The sequence below is a fragment of the Phragmites australis genome, chromosome 19 (assembly GCF_958298935.1).
Source record: "Phragmites australis chromosome 19, lpPhrAust1.1, whole genome shotgun sequence".
NCBI lineage: Eukaryota > Viridiplantae > Streptophyta > Magnoliopsida > Poales > Poaceae > Phragmites > Phragmites australis.
Window position 1 is genome coordinate 5,414,268 of NC_084939.1, and position 17,921 is coordinate 5,432,188.

Consider the following 17,921-nt stretch of genomic DNA (forward strand, 5'->3'; position numbering starts at 1 on the left):
ACACCTGTCACTTGGAAGCATTCTCCGAGCTCCCCCCTCGAGAGCTTGCTCGATGGCGACTTACGCTGCCACCGGCCTTGCTCTGAAGGGAAAATTATATATATGGTTTATTATATATTGAGATTTATATTAAAAATATAGATAAAAAAATATAAGATAGGTAAAAAAATTAGTAGATGGATTATCAAATATAAGAAATGGATGTTTCAGATAGAATCTGGTGCTACAAAAGACTCTATGACGACACGTATTTACTATTTATCTACTTTTCAACTCAGTTATTAAATTATAAAATAAATAACATAAATAAGGTTTTACGAAAATCTTTCTGTACAGCAGAATTTGCACTGACAGAGACACGCTGCAGCAGCAACACGCGCTGCACTGAAAGACACATGTACGTACGTACGTACCGCACCACAATACGTACACGGCGACGGGAGAAAATGGCGCCCCAGCTCTGAGCTGTGCGTGACTCTAGTCGACCAGTGAGGTGACAGAGGAGAGGGGACAGACAAACGAACGGACGAGACCGGGATCGGCACGAGGCGACGACCGGACGAGAGCGGCGAAGCAGCGTTTCCGCGTCGGCCGCCTCTTGACCGCGGGTTCTTTTTTCCCTCCCCTGCACCACACCTCACCGCGCTACACCGCTCGGTAACAACCCCACCGCACCACACAGCGACGACGTCGACGGCGGCGACGACGTCCGACTAGAAAGACGTACGCCCATCCACACGTGCCGCGCTATAAAGCTCCCCTCTCCTCCTCGCCCCTCGTCGCCATACATACCCATCCCAGCCCATCCCTCCTCGACGCCCACCCCCACCCCCACCCCCTCCTCCTCCTCACGAAACCGCCGCTGGTCGGCTCCCGTAGCCTCGTCGGACGCTCCTCCGTACGAGCGTTTCCTGGGGGCGGAGCGTGTGGTGGTGTTGTCTTTCTTGGACAAGGACCGGCGGCGGGGAAAAGGCCATGCATAACCAAAGGGCAGGCGCCGACGCCGGCGCTGCCGGCGTCGGCGGCGGCGGCGAGGACATCTTGGAGGCAGGGTCCTTCGGGCCGCCGGGGGCGGCGCACGAGAGGGAGCGGGTGATCCCGCACAGTGGGCCGCTGAGCAAGAAGTCCGGGGCGCGGAAGAGCGCGCGGTTCGCGGAGTCCGTGTCCGCGCCGCTCTCCGCTCCCCCGCCACGCCACGCCGCACGCGCCAACGACGACGACGACGACTATGTGGAGATCACCCTTGATGTGCGTGACGACTCGGTGGCGGTGCACAGCGTCAAGCCGGCCGCCGGCGGGACCGGGGACGACTCGGACGTGACGCTGCTGGCGCGCACGCTGGAGAAGCGGTCCTCGTCCTTCGGCCACGCCGTCATCCGGAACGCCTCGTCGCGGATCAAGCAGGTGTCGCAGGAGCTCCGCAGGATCGCCTCCGTCAACCGCCGCGGCGCCGGCCCCCGCATCGACCGGTCCAAGTCCGCCGCGGCGCACGCGCTCAAGGGGCTCAAGTTCATCAGCAGGGCCGATGGAGGTTCCGGGTGGCCCGCCGTCGAGAAGCGGTTCGACGACCTCTCGCAGAACGGCCTCCTCCAACGCTCCATGTTCGGACAGTGCATCGGTAACAACTCCTCGTCTCAGAATTCAGCTAGTCTCTGGTTGATTCGTGTTTAATTAGCCGATGAACTAACTGCTCACGTGGTGCACATGGGATGGTTTTGCAGGGATGAGGGAGCCGGAGTTCGCCGGCGAGCTGTTCGACGCGCTGGCGCGGCGGCGGAACATCTCCGGCGACAGCATCAGCAAGGCGGAGCTGCTCGAGTTCTGGGACCAAATCTCCGACACCAGCTTCGACAGCCGCCTCCAGACCTTCTTCGACATGTATTAACACTTAACACCTCTCTAAATTTCTAACCATTCTGTCGATTAATCAGCTAATGACGGCTTAATAACCCAACAGGGTGAACAAGAACGCGGACGGGAGGATCACCGAGGAGGAGGTCAAAGAGGTAATTTCCCCACCACCCTTTCATCTGTTCGTTTGGCCGTCGCTCCAAGAACAGCAATGCACAGCCTAGAAATGTGTTCTTGAATCCTCCTCCTCTGGACTCTGAGTCCAGAGTCCAGACTAGTACTATGCTCTGCCATTGCACGTCAGTGTCGCCGGCATCAACTAGCTCGAACAGCACGTTCTGGAGGCTCTGATTGACGCGTCAAACCATGCATTCGATCGGTAGTACGTCATTGATGATCCAGTCAAAATTTGGCAAAAAGATTTTATTTTTTTTCTGATGGATGGATGGAGCAGATCATCATGCTGAGCGCGTCGACGAACAAGCTGTCCAAGATCCAGGAGCAGGCGGAGGAGTATGCGCGGCTGATCATGGAGGAGCTGGACCCGGGCAACCTGGGCTACATCGAGCTGTACAACCTGGAGATGCTGCTGCTGCAGGCGCCGAGCCAGTCGGTGCGCATCGGCACCACCAACAGCCGCAACCTGAGCCAGATGCTGAGCCAGAGCCTCCGGCCCACGGCGGAGCCCAACCCGCTCCGGCGGTGGTACCGCCGCGCGCAGTACTTCTTCGAGGACAACTGGCGGCGCGTGTGGGTGATGCTCGTGTGGCTCTCCATCTGCGTGGGGCTCTTCACGTGGAAGTTCATCCAGTACCGGCACCGCTACGTGTTCCACGTCATGGGCTACTGCGTCTGCGTCGCCAAGGGCGGCGCCGAGACGCTCAAGTTCAACATGGCGCTCATCCTGCTGCCCGTGTGCCGGAACACCATCACCTGGGTCCGCAACCGCACCGTCGTGGCCCGCGTGGTGCCGTTCGACGACAACCTCAACTTCCACAAGGTGATCGCCGTGGGCATCGCCATCGGGGCCGGCCTGCACATCATCTCCCATCTGACGTGCGACTTCCCGCGGCTGCTCCACGCCAGCGACGCCGCGTACGCGCCGCTGGCGCAGTACTTCGGCACGCCGAGGCCCAACAACTACTGGTGGTTCGTGAAGGGCACGGAGGGGTGGACGGGGCTCGTGATGCTGGTGCTCATGGCCGTCGCCTTCACGCTCGCCACGCCGTGGTTCCGGCGCGGCAGGCTCCGGCTGCCGGGACCGCTGAGGCGGCTGACGGGGTTCAACGCGTTCTGGTACTCGCACCACCTGTTCGTGGTGGTGTACGCGCTGCTGATCGTGCACGGGAACTCCCTGTACCTCACCCACAAGTGGTACAAGAAGTCGACGTGGATATACCTGGCGGTGCCGATGGTCCTGTACGCCGGCGAGCGGCTGACACGGGCGCTGCGGTCCAGCGTGCGCCCCGTCAAGATCCTCAAGGTGGCCGTCTACCCCGGCAACGTGCTGTCGCTGCACTTCTCCAAGCCGCAGGGGTTCCGGTACAAGAGCGGCCAGTACATCTTCGTCAACTGCGCCGCCGTCTCGCCATTCCAGTGGTGAGCACGCATCTCGATCGACGCCTCAGATCATCCGTCTGATCATACTGCTTTCACATTACGGCTCTGTGAATCGGTGCAATTGCTAACGACGACTTTGTGCGTTGCGAATTGGATCCTGCAGGCACCCGTTCTCCATCACGTCGGCGCCGCAGGACAACTACGTGAGCGTCCACATCAGGACGCTCGGCGACTGGACCCGCGAGCTCAAGAACGTCTTCTCAAAGGTACGGTGCCTTTCTCGCCATCGATTGATTCTCGGAGCTTATCACCGCTACCGTTTCGCGCGCTGTTAAGCTGATCAGCTCGCTGTGCTCGTTGGCCGTCTCCAGGTGTGCCGGCCGCCGACGGAGGGGAAGAGCGGGCTGCTCCGGGCGGAGTACGACCGCGACGGCGCCATGACCAACCCGAGGTGAGGATTCTCAAACCAAATGAAAATAAAAAATCGTACATTTCCTTCTCGTTTCCACCGTGCGATCGATTTCCTCGCGTTTTCGTCGAACGGACCATTGCATTTTCTTTCTAAAAAAACAATCGGCGAACTGTTCGGGTCGGGTCGGATGAGGAAGGGGACCTGAGGAGGTCGCCGTGCGTGGCTCAGGATCAGCCGGTCATCAGGGGGTAGGTGGTGGCGGGGTGGTGGCCGTGGTGGTTGCATGTTAATTTTGTTTAAAAAAAATTCGTTCATGGGAGAAAAGATTGAAATTTGTAAAATTTCAGTCATTTAAAGTCCTTTGATATGTGAGTCTCGTATCAGAAAAAAGAAATTTCGAAATTAAATATTTAATTCTTCCCTAAAATTTGTGAAATTTCGTTAAAAGTCTGCGAAATTTTAATCCTAGAGTCACTAGCCGGGTACCACTGCAGCTGCATGGGCACATGTCAACCGGCAAGAGCTGGGTCGGTAGCCACCTTCTCTGACCTCCAGCTTCTAGACACCTTTTCTCTCTCTCTTTCCCTTCCAATGGAGGACGAAAAAGAGAGCCTTGTGCTGACTGACAGAATTAGCCGACATTGCATCAGAGTTACTCAGGTTCAGACATGTAATACACATAATTTCTTTTCATAGAATAATAATAAGAAGAAGAATTCAGAGACTCATTTCACATGGCAAACTGTCTGGGTTGGGTACTAGCCGGCGTGTGTGTTTAGGGTTCAGACGTGTGGGCAGGAGTTGACCCCTGGCTGCACAATCTTTGTCTTCGAGCGGTAGTGGCAGCCTGGCACGAGGCAGAGGTGTACGATTCAGCCGGTGCAGAGGATAAGGTGATCAACGGACGGTGGCCGGAGGGTGTTAGTTTGTGTGCATCTCGGAATAAACGGCCAGTGGTTGGGAATAAGGTGAAGGATGCTTTTTTTTTCTTTTGAGAAACACAAGTACTAACATATAGACGTGCGTTCTCAAGGTGAAGGATGCTTGTGTCAGTTGTGTGTGTCCATCTGTCCAATATATTCCATCTCTTGTCCATTTTTTCATAAAAATGGGTTCGCAAGAAAGGACATTCTCTTCTCTGCTCGATCTGCACCTTTGAAAAAAAGGAAAGTGTGAGTTTTGAGTGCGGGTTAGGTTTTCCGATTTGCTGAACCATGCATGGTTGACTTCTACTTCCGACAAAAGAGCGAGCTTTTGACCATGTCAAGCCGGCAACACTCCGGTCGTGAATCTTGTGCCACTGTGAACATTTTCATTTCCCGTTTAGGTTAATCTGCATTACATTGGTCGTCCATCGGCGTCTCAGTAAGATTTGTTGTTGCAAACCATCGCAGCTTCCCGAAGGTGCTGATCGACGGGCCGTACGGCGCGCCGGCGCAGGACTACAAGCAGTACGACATCGTGCTCCTCGTCGGCCTCGGCATCGGCGCCACGCCCATGATCTCCATCATCAAGGACATCATCAACAACATGAAGCAGCTCGACGGCGACCTCGAGTCCGGCGGCGACAACTCGGCGTCCGTGCCGTCGTCGTTCCGCACGCGCCGCGCCTACTTCTACTGGGTGACGCGGGAGCAGGGCTCCTTCGAGTGGTTCCGCGGCGTGATGGACGAGGTGGCGGAGACGGACAAGAAGGGCGTCATCGAGCTCCACAACTACTGCACCAGCGTGTACGAGGAGGGCGACGCTCGGTCGGCGCTCATCGCCATGCTCCAGTCGCTCAACCACGCCAAGCACGGCGTCGACGTCGTCTCCGGCACCCGCGTCAAGACCCACTTCGCCCGGCCCAACTGGCGCAACGTCTACAAGCGCATCGCGCTCAACCACCGCGATCAGCGCGTCGGTGAGTCTCTCCCATCACACTATTCGCCCTCCCTTTCCAGCCATTGCCAACATGATAGCTACAGAGGTCGAGATCGATCGCCGGTGGCTTATGCCGCCACGCTTCTCTCACTCGCCGTGAAAGAAGCGCCCTACCAAACTTGATGCTGCCTAGGCTCAACTAGGAGTGCAATGTGGCCGGCCTAACTTTCTTCGCAGAACCTGGCTAGCTGACAAGGACATGCACGATCAGTAACAGAGCTTGAGGTGCTTGCGATCAATTTGACCTAGTCGTGGTTAAAGGTTGAACAGGACCATGATATTAGGGACCAAACCAACAAATCACTGTTACTTGCTGATAGCCACAACCGATAAGTAAATTGTGAGATGTGTATATGCCTGAGATATTCACAAAATTTCACCAAAGCCTTAGACTAGACACATAGCTAGATAACTACAAGAACTTTACATTGCAGTGGCGCGAGAAATATGTTATAGATTTGGGCCAGTCAATCATTGTTACATGCTGACAATTACAACCACCAAAAAAATAAAGTGAGCATAGTCAATCTAGATGCAGATAAATACTCATGCAGGGGTATCTAAAATCAATACTATAAAGTTCAGTTAGATAGACACTAGATTCTTAACATATATCCAAGAGGTGCTCCCTTGCCTAACTATGTCAAATCAGGCATGCTTTTATCATCTCCGTTTACCGATTAGGGATAATAACAACAGGGTCAATAAGCATCCTAGTTTCTGCACACAGTATCCTCTGAATCAAAACTGATATCTGCTGCTTGGATGTTGCAGGAGTGTTCTACTGTGGTGCTCCGGTCCTGACAAAGGAGCTGCGTGAACTCGCGCAGGATTTCTCGAGAAAAACCACCACAAAGTTCGAATTCCATAAGGAGAATTTCTAATTTATGTAGCCTCAACAAGTGCTTCAACAAGTTTTTGTATGACGAGTCCAGTACATACCGTATTCTATACGTGTAGCGTATATATGGGTGTAGAGGGAGTAGATCAAAGTAGGTATTGCTTGATTGTGAACAGTACAGTTGGGTCGAAATTCCATCAGTTTTTGCTCTAGAAGAATAATAATCCAATGCCCTTGTACAGATCATCTCTCAGATATGATACACTTTGTGTCACTTAGACTAGACAGTTTATTTGATCAAGTAGAATGATATAGAGTTTGATGGCCTGATCAGGTCAAAAGTATCACAATGTCTAGCAAGATCAAGCAAGTTGAGACAATGCAGGAAATAAATTGCACCTTTTGTGGCTGCTATCAGCTGAGGAACTGCAGGCCACATTTTCGTTCATGTTGGAGCACCGTTTGGTGGGCAACAGCCATGAACGGTCTCAGCCGATGAGTGATCCTGACATATTAGGGTTCTAGAGAATGATGAGCATGGTTGCATCCTGGCCCACAGAGCAACCAGGGTAGCTATCTTTGTTTTTTTGTTTTCTTGGTACCTGTTCTTTATTTATGTGCCTTTTAGTATTCTATTCCATTGTATTTTGTGTAGTGCATCGTCAGAAGCAGAATACAGGATATGGCAAAATAATGAGTGTCCAAGGCTATAAGGCATACACATTGTTGAATAACAAAAAGAGGTGTCCTTTTTATTTGGTTCCAGTTCCTCCCTTTTGCAGTTTTTCTATACCTGATAGCATGCCTTGGAATTTTCAAGTGTGGTTATGTTACACAGAGTGCTTTAAGCCAGGTAGTTGTAGATGGAGTAGAACTAGGGGACAAGGCGCACTCGACGAATACGTTACCAGCGCATAAGCACGTTGAAGACATAGGAGTCTTTTGTGAGTCTTTTATTATAAAGTGGTTGTATGCTGTCACATGGACCCGAGTGGTCAGTCTATAGGGGAATGTAATATAGCTTATCTGTACTCGTGGTGGATACTCCATGCAATGAGAAACAGAAACTTTTCCCATTTCTAGTCTTCTTCCTTCGTGCTGAAGCTATCCAGGTGAGAGGGTCGAGTTCCTCACGTCCCAATCTTCACCGCCGCCGGCCACGGGGTGTGACAGCTGGGATCAGATTCACATCTGATCGCTGGATTCCATCGGCTTGGAGCTGTAAAATTCCGGAGGGTGGTTGGTTGAGATTGGGTTTGTCCGACTTGTTCGTTGCAAACTCGATATCCCGTAAATCCCAATTTTAGTTAGCTCAGCTTATGGTGTGGTCGCGACAGCGCCCTCGAAACCTTCGGCTCAAACCTAATTTGTTTTGGACGCGATGGAGGAGGCGGAAAAAAAAAAGAAGATGAACGGTGGAGTAGGGTGTTTGAGTCACTGGATTTGTTGTTCGCGCGTGTGGGTACGATCGACGCCACACAACAACTCTTGGCACAGGACGATCTCGCATCTCGCGCGGTGGATCAAGTAACACGCGAGCAACTGCTGTTGGCCAGACAAATGGAGGCGACAGGGCAGGCTACTCGCCGCACTACATGCTAGTGCCCTTGGTGGACATTCAGGCGTGCAACCGACTTATCAGCAATTCAAGTGGGTTTTCAACTGGCGCGGGATGAAACAAGATATGGAGGATTATGTAAGGTAGTGTGCTATTTGTCAACAAGCAAAGCAGGAGCGTGTGCACCCATCAGGCTTGCTACAACCACTCTCGATTCCAATGGGAGCATGGCAAGAAATCACTATGGACTTTATTGAGGGATTTCCAAAATCTGAAGGCTATGATATCATCTTGGTTGTTGTGCATCGGATTTCAAAGTATGCACATTTTCTACTGTTGTGACATCCTCTCACGACCCCTTAGGTTGCAAGAGTTGTGCTGGATTCCATGGTTAAATTGCACGGTATACCTCGTACAATTATCTCCGATCGTGACAAAGTGTTTACCGGTGCAATTTAGTAGGAGTTATTCAAGTAACTAGAACAAAATTGTTACTTAGCACATCATAGCACCCGCAAACTGACGGACAAAGTGAAAGATTCAACCAATGCCTCGAGATGTATTTGAGATGTACCGTGCATGATACTCTAAAGAAGTGGAAATCTTGGCTTTCCCTGGCAGAGTTTTGGTTTAATTCCTCTTACCATACCTCTTTGGGTTGTTCTCCATTCGAGGCTATGTATGGCCATGAGCCAAATTTTGGTGCTCCTAATCTAGCTCAAGTTCAGCATCAGATAGTTGAAGAAATGTTAAAAGAAAGAGAGGCTTATGTAGTGCTGCTCAACATCTAGCAAATGCTCAGAGCATGATGAAACTTTAGGCAGATAAGAAGCGTATTGATCGGGAATTTCAGGTTGGCGAGCAAGTGTTACTGAAATTACAACCATATGCTCAATCTTCGGTGGTAAATCGCCCTTTTCCAAAGTTGGCCTTCACATTTTTTTGGCTCGTACAAAGTTCTGGAGCACATCAGATCTATAGCATATCACCTGGATCTACCTGCCAGCAGCCTTGTGCATCCGGTCTTCCATGTGTCACAATTGAAACCGTTTACCCCAGATTATGCTCCTGTATATTCATAGTTACAGACTGTGGTGGATTTGAACAGCAATACACTTGAACCATAGGCAGTGCTTGAGCGAAGGTTGGTAAAAAAGGAAACGCGGCCATTCCCCAAGTTCTGATCAAGTGGACGAGCTTGCCAAAGGAGTCTGCTACCTGGACTTGTGGTGGACACTCCATACAATGAGAAACAAAAACTTTTCCCCTTTCTAGTCTTCTTCTTCATTCTAAAGCTATCCAGGTGAGAGCGTCGAGTTCCTCACATCCCGGTCTTCACCGCCGACGGCCATGGGGTGTGACAGGTTATCAAACTCTAGGATAATAAAGTAAATACAGATTTCAATGTTTAAAAATTCCATTTTACAAGAAAGATTTGTAACTGCGATAAGGGAAAATGAAAAGCACTCGTACCCGGTGGTACATCTACTTATCTTAGATTATCAAAGTCTCTAGATATCGGTGCAAATGACACTGCAATGATTATATAAAATGTTATTTGAATTTTGATATTTTGCGATGTTTTGAAGTTTTGCAACAATCTTGAGGCGTATTTGATGATCCTGATGGTACGTGCACCCGCATTTACAAGTGAAGAAACATCAAATAGAAAGAATTTAGGAAGTATCATGTAGCCATCTTAATCTGCAATAAAGTTTACAGGTTGACTTTGCGGTAAGTACTTGCGTGATCAATTGTTTCTTGTGATCACTTTCATAAATGAATCATGGGTGTATAAATAATAATGCCCATGACAAAGACTAAGGTTAAGAATTATTATATTGGAATGACATACAAACTGACAGATTTCCCCAGGATCATCTTGGGCAATGCTAGTTTCTGACATCAAACAGTGATTTGTAGAATATTTCATCAGGCAAAAAGTTCCTTAATTGTTTCCTTGTAAGAACAAGAAAAGCCATTTTCATGAATCATCACTATCAATGAGGAAACACGTCGCTAAAGAAGGACTGACGTTTGAAAATCCTCCATAATTTGCATCCCAAAACGTCAATGATGAAAAAACTAAGCTAAAAAAGGATAGCGCAACCGAGTCAGCTGAAACGAGAAGCAAACGCATAACTCCACAAGTTCTTTACGACTGGTCATTATTAACAGCATAATTATACTGCAATAGACCATCAGAAAGGAACATCTGACAAGAACATGAGGGATTCAAAATTTATCACCTAACAAGTTATCCGATTAGTCTTCGTGTAGCAATTTAGCACAGTTCGCATCAATGATTAACAAGTTCAGTTACAAGAGTACCCTAAAAAAAAGTTACAAGAGCATCCTGCAAAGCAGTGCGTGAATATGATTCATTGGCCTGGTGCTAGTAGTCTACCTTAATCAGGTAGAGGAGCTTTCGGTGTGAAAAAGAAGGCAGAGAAAAGAAAAGAGATCTCGCCTTCAAAGAGCAGGAGATAATGTCAAGCAACAATGGTGTAGAGATCCACTGAGTAAAGCAAAAGGCAAAGGAAGGCTGCAGTCCAGGGAATGCCAAACTTGGTGATTCTGAAGCAAAGAGGATGGCGACTGTTGCTTGACGCAATTTTCGCGTCACCATTGACATAAGATTGCAAAGTGAAATTGGATTGTGCAACAACAAAAAAAAAAGACATAGCAGAGATTGCAACAACATCATAGTCATACAGAGACAAGGCATAGGAGGTTTAGCCACCTGTGAGTAAACAAATAGAAGTCTCTGGTCCTATTTCGTGCTGTGCCCAGCTAGTAGTTCAGATTCAGGGCCACAGTTGTTACAGAAATTATTCAACTTCGTCTCAAAGCGTATGGTATTTATTACCAGGCAATGATCTGAATTGATCAATTTTCATTCAAATTATATCACTATGTTGAGTCAACACACAATCAGAATGTCCATGGCAAATCATCAGTACTGTTTCCAATCACTCCCATCTCTCTAAACTTCAACATTCTGGCCATTAGCCCCTCAACTACATCTGAATCAGGCGCGAACATCGCCTGAGTGATACCAACCACACCGGGATTCTGACTGTTGAGTACCGAAAACGTGGTTGCGAGGCCCGAACCATAGTTCATGATGTAGTGAACCAAACCACTGGGGAAGATGAACACATCCCCTTCGCCAAGGGTCTTCTGGAACAGCCTGCCCTTGGTATCAAAGAAGCCAACCACCACACTGCTGCCATGAACAAACATCAACTCTGATGCTCTCGGGTGATAGTGGGGGAGCACTGCTCCACTGGGAGCAATGTCGGTGCGCGCCATGGACAGGCCAAGGGTGTTCAGCCCGGGGAACTCGGTGGCGGTGACGATGTTCACCGATGACCGGACCATGTTGTCGAGGTTTCCGGCATGGTTAAGCAGCAATGTCTTGAAATCAGATGCCACTATGGTGCTAGGGTGCTTGCAGAGGAAACCATAACAGCTTCCTCTCACTCTGAGGTGCCATGGGGCATACATCCTGCAGGGGAGGACTATCTGATAGTGTTTTTGGAGCATAGAAGCCAAGGAGAAGTATGTAGGAACACAAGGCAGTGAAGAGCTTCATCTCTTTGGAATTTTTGGGCACAAGGATGGAGGAGCAGAGCCAGGGTTAAATAATGTGATGGGAAAGGAGTGCAACCAAAGTTTGTGCATCCTGTGCAAGATTCTTGGAGTTCACTGCATGATTTGCTTTGGATTGTGGCCAAAGAGATCATACACAACTGCTTACAGAGAATGTCCCAACAGCTGTCCTACATCACAAAAGCTAACACAGTTCCGAATCGAATTATGATCCAAAAGAGCATTTGATTTTTACCTTGTTGTGTGCATATCGAGTTCAATACAATTATGGAGAAAAAACAATAATGGTTTCCCTGAATATAGTTGAACAAGACAAACCTAAAACACCAGATTACTCTAGATTATGTGTACAACATCCGAGCTCCTACCAAATTCACCTTACGCTATCATCAGACGAGAAGCTCAAAAGGTAGGAACAAGAAGGTAGCTGACTCAGTATCTGTAGAACGCCCAAAAACAATGGCATGAAACAGATAGCATATCTCACTGTGGCCATTGACCAAAGTGGAAATTAGAGTAGCATCTGGCGGCAGCTGCCTCACGTGCCGTGGTTGTCATCACAATGTTGTAAATACAGGGATATACTTTCAGTCACCTCCTCTTCCTAGTTTTCCCGGAGTTGGTACTTTCAGATGGCACCGAAACCAGCTTAGCATCCCCGTTGGCATTTCCATTACTAGGTGAACTTTTAAGCTCTTCAGGGATAGCAAGGGCAGAAGAATACTGCTTAATCCTCCAAGAAATGAGAATGCTGGACACAATACCTATTGTCGGAAACAAGTAAGAGTAGATATGGGACTTCTTAGATCCTGTAGTGGAGGACACTGCTGCACCGGCAAGGCTTACAATTGACACATTCTGTAGTATCATTGGTAAGCAGCCGACAATTGTGGGAAGGAGAAAATCTCTGAAAAATCCAACATCCGTGGCTGATAGAGCGTAGTTAATGATGTAGGAAGGCAACGGTGAGAATCTAGCAAGCAGGACAAATTTCCAGCCATCCCGTTCAACCCCTTTAACCACTACATGGAAGTACTTGTTTCTCTCCAGCCATTCCATTGCTGAAGTGAAGAATCTGAAAATTGCCCTGAAGAAATTTAGAAAACATTCATCAGACAGTGAGCCAGAACAGATGATACGAATGAGCAACTACTACAGTGTGTAAACAAGCAATACAGAACAGGCAACTATGATCTGTGAATGATTATAACACAAAGCCTTGTCCACACAAACCGACAGAAAATAGTAATCCAAAACATCTATCTGACAAAGTTAGCCGATAAACATCACCATAGAGTAGTCCAAGTGTGCAATTACCACTAGTGATTAAATCCCTGTACAGTGTTATTTTGATGGAATAAAGTAAAGAGTTACTGTGGCTTCTGTCATCCTGATTAGTTATACATTATCCAAGACTAAGTTTGGTGTAATGATATTGTCTGAATTGAACATTTTTCAGTTATCCCAAGAATATGATATATTTTACATTGTCAAAATGTCTACAACTCTATATCCTACTTCATCTATACATATTAAAAACAGCTGGTGGAAATCAAGGCACTGCAAAAATCTTAAAATCAGAAATCCAAGGGGGAAAAAGAGAAAATCGTAGAAATTCTAACATTAATCAACAGAAAAAGAAAATGATAAATATCTGCTATCTTGAATTCTTGATAGGTTCAGATTACATTGGTGTGGATAATCGTATATATGGCATAGGTAGAGTTGTAGAAGAGATATAATTCAATTATTCAAATATAGCAAAGAAACCTATAGGAGGAACCATATCCTACTAAACTGACTCTGTTTTCCATTTGTATGATTCCTATTAATCTACCTTGGGATATCATGAACACAATCGTTAATAGACACAATGCCATTGGTGACTGATCTATTCCAATTTTTATCCTCGTCAGTGTCTGCTTTTGTTTGTCACCGTTTTGCCATTAGTGGAGCAGAGAGCCAAAGCATGCACATGACTCGATCTTTCGGCACAGCAGCTCAGTTTAAATCTAAGTTAATCTATTTTGGAGCGAACAAGGTTTGATAGACATAGGTATGGAAGATTTGTTACCGCAAAGATCTGCAAATAGGATCATAATAGTCCACTACACAAGTTGCCAAATGTTTTCAGTAATTTTTCTCAGCTAATTAATGGTATAAATGTTTGTTTGTTTTTAAGAAGTTGTGTTCTTGGGTTACCTGGCTTCAACACTGTGTTACGTTGCATCAAGCAATCAACAACCATCTGAGAGCCTGACCATAAGTAACCTAGACCATGATTTATCTAAAACTAATGACATACTCAACTACAATCGATCAATGGTACGATGGTGCCTTTTGCTAGTTCCAGCCTACTATTTTGCCACTCTTAGCGACATCCATTCTCTTGTCCTCTTGTTGGGTCTCAAGTTCGACTTACTTCCTATATTACTACCCCCGACTACTGCTGGTGTAAAAATGTCCGTTCCTCCTCAGGTCAAGGACTAGCCTTTCAGATCTCAGCAGCTGCTCAATTTCTAGCAAAAACAAGAACAAGAAAAGGAGTTCCTCCCACATTTATTTTCTCAAGAGATCACCACTCATCTATAAACATCAACAGGCTATGGAGCAGGTCACACCTAGATCTCACTAATTTCCTCCAAATGCAGCCCAGTTGCTACAATTCTACAGAACCAAGTACTAAATTACTACAGAATTCCAAATTCCAAGGCGCGAGAAAGCCAAAAGAAACAGAAAAAAAAAATGGCAACATTTTCCCTCCAGAACACCCCAAATCTACTTTCCTTCTCGCCATTCTTGTCCTGACCCCCACGATCGGTGCCACCCACAAATCACTCCACGAAATTTCAAGATCGCACGCACAAAGATCGAGCACTTCCAGATCTCGACGCCTATGCACAGACAAAAGAAGCGATCCAAGGACGCAGCAAACTATGCATGCAACCAGCCGAGAAGAGAGGAGATCAGGAGGGGTGTCTCGACCTGCCGATCCAGAAGGAGAGTGAGGCCCCGACCACCTTGGCGGAGAAGACGCAGGCGACGCCGGGCAGGAAACCGAAGATGAGCGCGGCGGCGCCCTCGAAGAAGATGGCGTAGGGCGGGCAGAGCGCGAGCGTGAGCGCGTGCGCGGCCACGTAGGCCGGCGCCGCCCAGGGCCCCAGCGCGCCCCGCGCCCGCCGGAACGCCGCAACCGCGGACTCCCCGTCCCACCCGTACCGCCGCCCTGCCGCCACCGCTAGCACCACCACCGCGAACGCCGCCGCCCCACGGGCCCACCCCCTCCTCCTCGCCATCGCCGACGCGCTGCTGCTTGGCTCGGTTGCGTACGCGTCGAGTGCGAGACGACGGCGGCGGCGTCCAGAGAGATTAGTGGGGCACGAAGCGGCGCGGTGAGGTGGCTGAGGGGATGTGGGCGGTCGGATCTGGATTTTGCGGTTTGAGATGATGCCACGCTGTGAGGATTGAAGAAGATGTCTTTGTTTTTGAGTGAATATCACAAAATTACACTTCTTTTAATTTAACTCTCATAAAACTACATTTTCTCTTTTTATTTTACAAAATCACACTTACTTTACATCTTTATTATAAAAGTGCACTTATTTTGGTTTGACTATCATAAAACTACCATTTTCATTTCTTATTTCATAAAAACACATTTATATTGCATCACTTTATCACAAAATTATACTTATATTACTGTGAATAGATTTGACAAGATGAGTTCACACGTCATTTTTACAGACTTCGGCCATCACCGTTTACTGATGTGGCTAGCTAAACTATATCACAATTGCTTACCAAGTTACCAGATCCTACGTGGTCTCTTGGAAGCTACCGATCTGGCGCAGGTTTAATTCCTAGACACGAAAAACTGGTAGCTAAATGGTGCCACACAAACCCCAACGGCGCTAGTTTTTCGTGTCCAAGAATTTAACTCGCGTCAGATTTGTAGCTTCTAAGAGAAAGAGCCCAAAGACCATGTATGATTTGCTAATTTGATAAGTAATTGTGATATAACGTAGTCGGCTATATTAGCAAACGGTGAGGGATAAAGCCTATAAGTATGACACGTATACCTATCTTGTCAGATCTGTTCGCAGTAACAGAAGTGTAGTTTTGTGATAAAGTAAAGTAAGTGTGGTTTTGTGAAATGAGATGAGGAAAGTATAGTTTTGTGATAGTTAAACCAAAAGAAGTGTAGTTTTTTAATAAAGTGATGTAAAATAAGTGTAGTTTTGTGAAATAGGAGAAAAAAAGTGTAGTTTGTGATAGTTAAACTAAAAGATGTGTAGTTTTGTGATAAAGTGATGCAAAGTAAGTGTGATTTTGTGAAATATGAGAAAAAAAGTGTAATTTTATGATAGTTAAATAAAAAATGTAATTTTATGATATTCACTCTTGTTTTTTTCTTTGTTTCTCTGGATGTTTCAGTGGGCCTAGGAGTCAGTGAGCTGAAATTAGTGATCCCTGGCCCAAAATTTGTTGTGCATCAGCCCAAACATGCCATATAAAATAGGAGAGACAAGAAATCTTAGACCAATTCACTCATTCTCCGCTCTACTCCACCAACCGCCACAACACACAGACGCAACGCAAAAAAACAAGAGTGAAGCGAGAGTGCAAGATAGACAATGAGAGCGATTGGGTTTAGGGGCTTAGGGCTCCATGGTGGCACTCTCCAACAACACCAACGACGATGGTTGGTAATCCTTCCTCCTCCTCCTCGTTGTAATGACTAGACTAATGTAGTAATGTGGGATGACATGTTGTATTGCTATGTTAAGTACTTTAAGTCCTTTAAACTCTGTGGGCATAGAGCCATGCTGCTTTAAACTTGATGGATTGTGTCGATGATTAGTGAAGAGCTACTTGTGTTGAACTAGTGGTAGTGATGCAAACTTATACAGTCTTGTTGCCAGTCTTGTGTTATTGTGGTGCTCTTAATGTATGTCAATTTTGCACCTTAAATAGGCATTTTTCATGCTGAAATGATGAATGTTAATATTGTGATACATGGCTGCTACTGGGGTTGCGTAACATGTCAGGTGCTTGTTAACCACACGGGAGCGGGTAAAGGGAAATGTTGTACCCGTGTATGGGTATGAGGATTGTAGCGGGAGCTCTTGTTCAGCATTGGGGCAATCCTATTGTCATCCCTAGTCAGGAGTGGAGGTGGGCCCAGATTGCAGTGGGAAGTTGGGCCCACATAGCACTAAGTACAAACCCCACACTTGCATGACCCAGATAGAACATTGAGAGCCTGAGACGACATCCCAGCACTCTTCATTCAAACAGCTCTCGTCATCGCCCAGCACCACTAGCCGACGAATCTCATGCTGACAGCGGTGACAGGTTCTCGAGGGGTTGATGGGATGTACTTCAGCAACACCACAATGTTGCCCTAGCAATTGGACACTTTCTTGATATAGTGACAACAATAGATTATCCATAGAGCATTGCAATTGGAGGCATGTCATTTCTTCAAGACTTGTTGCAGCTAAATCCCATGGCGGATGGAAAGGTGTGGATCAAAGACAAAGGGAAGTCCGTGCCCATGTGGTGTCCATACCTGGCAATCCAGGCGCTAAACTGAGAAGCTTCCAGCCTACATCTCTTGACCTTTTCTATGGCACCAATGTCCACATGAATGGTAAACCCCCATCGAGAAGCATGTCGAAGCAATGGTTAGCTACATAAAGCATATAGATGCCATCAATTTTCCCAAGCAGCCCTTCGTTGCAACAAGCAGCTCTTGTAGTGGTGTGACAAGTCATCGTAGCTAAACACGAGCATATGCTTGGCATTCTTTAGCAACTTGACATTGGCTAGATTGGTCGTCAAGCTCTGAAGCTCATGTGTCATCCCGCGCGCTCGGATTCACAAAAAAGTAAATGGAGTAGCATCTTCATGCAGAAGGGGTCAGTGGAGAACTTTGTTCTTAGATCAAGGATCTCTTGATTACGATCGCACAGGATTATAATTGATTTGCATGCATGAAAGCAGGTGCTTCTATAGGGCATGCATACAACCTAGATACAACTGCTGAGCTACTTCAGGTCAAATAGGACTGGTAATATATCGTCCTTGTTTGCTCTAGATCATTCCACATTTGGACAAATGCACTTGGCTATCTATTTCTATCTTGATTTGTTGTACTC

The 17,921-nt window shown here is 47.4% G+C and overlaps 2 protein-coding genes and 1 pseudogene across 2 annotated transcripts; 1 reads left to right on the forward strand and 2 right to left on the reverse strand.

Moving 5' to 3' along the window:
• Positions 1-639: 639 nt before the first annotated feature.
• Positions 640-7,352, forward strand: LOC133899937 (respiratory burst oxidase homolog protein B-like). The gene is made up of 8 exons (XM_062340982.1): positions 640-1,618; positions 1,722-1,878; positions 1,958-2,006; positions 2,306-3,450; positions 3,575-3,677; positions 3,783-3,862; positions 5,218-5,726; positions 6,521-7,352. Exons 1-8 carry the CDS (start codon positions 976-978, stop codon positions 6,628-6,630), a joined length of 2,796 nt encoding a protein of 931 aa, XP_062196966.1. The 5' UTR covers positions 640-975; the 3' UTR covers positions 6,631-7,352.
• A 3,321-nt stretch (positions 7,353-10,673) lies between these two features.
• On the reverse strand, positions 10,674-11,864 carry LOC133899940 (germin-like protein 11-1; annotated as a pseudogene).
• Positions 11,865-11,965: 101 nt separating this feature from the next.
• LOC133899939 (uncharacterized) lies at positions 11,966-15,148 on the reverse strand. Its single transcript, XM_062340983.1, has 2 exons — positions 14,746-15,148; positions 11,966-12,847 (listed from the first exon to the last, which is right to left on the reverse strand). Exons 1-2 carry the CDS (start codon positions 15,054-15,056, stop codon positions 12,352-12,354), a joined length of 807 nt encoding a protein of 268 aa, XP_062196967.1. The 5' UTR covers positions 15,057-15,148; the 3' UTR covers positions 11,966-12,351.
• Positions 15,149-17,921: the final 2,773 nt, after the last annotated feature.

Bases quoted from the DNA above. Each gene is read 5' to 3' on its own strand.
- LOC133899937 (XM_062340982.1), top strand. From the start codon at position 976: ATGCATAACCAAAGGGCAGGCGCCGACGCCGGCGCTGCCGGCGTCGGC. The intron at 1,879-1,957 runs GTATTAACACTT...ATAACCCAACAG, and splicing joins CTCCAGACCTTCTTCGACAT to GGTGAACAAGAACGCGGACG. The intron at 5,727-6,520 runs GTGAGTCTCTCC...TGGATGTTGCAG, and splicing joins CCACCGCGATCAGCGCGTCG to GAGTGTTCTACTGTGGTGCT.
- LOC133899939 (XM_062340983.1), bottom strand. From the start codon at position 15,056: ATGGCGAGGAGGAGGGGGTGGGCCCGTGGGGCGGCGGCGTTCGCGGTG. The intron at 12,848-14,745 runs GTCGAGACACCC...AAATTTCTTCAG, and splicing joins CTCTCCTTCTGGATCGGCAG to GGCAATTTTCAGATTCTTCA.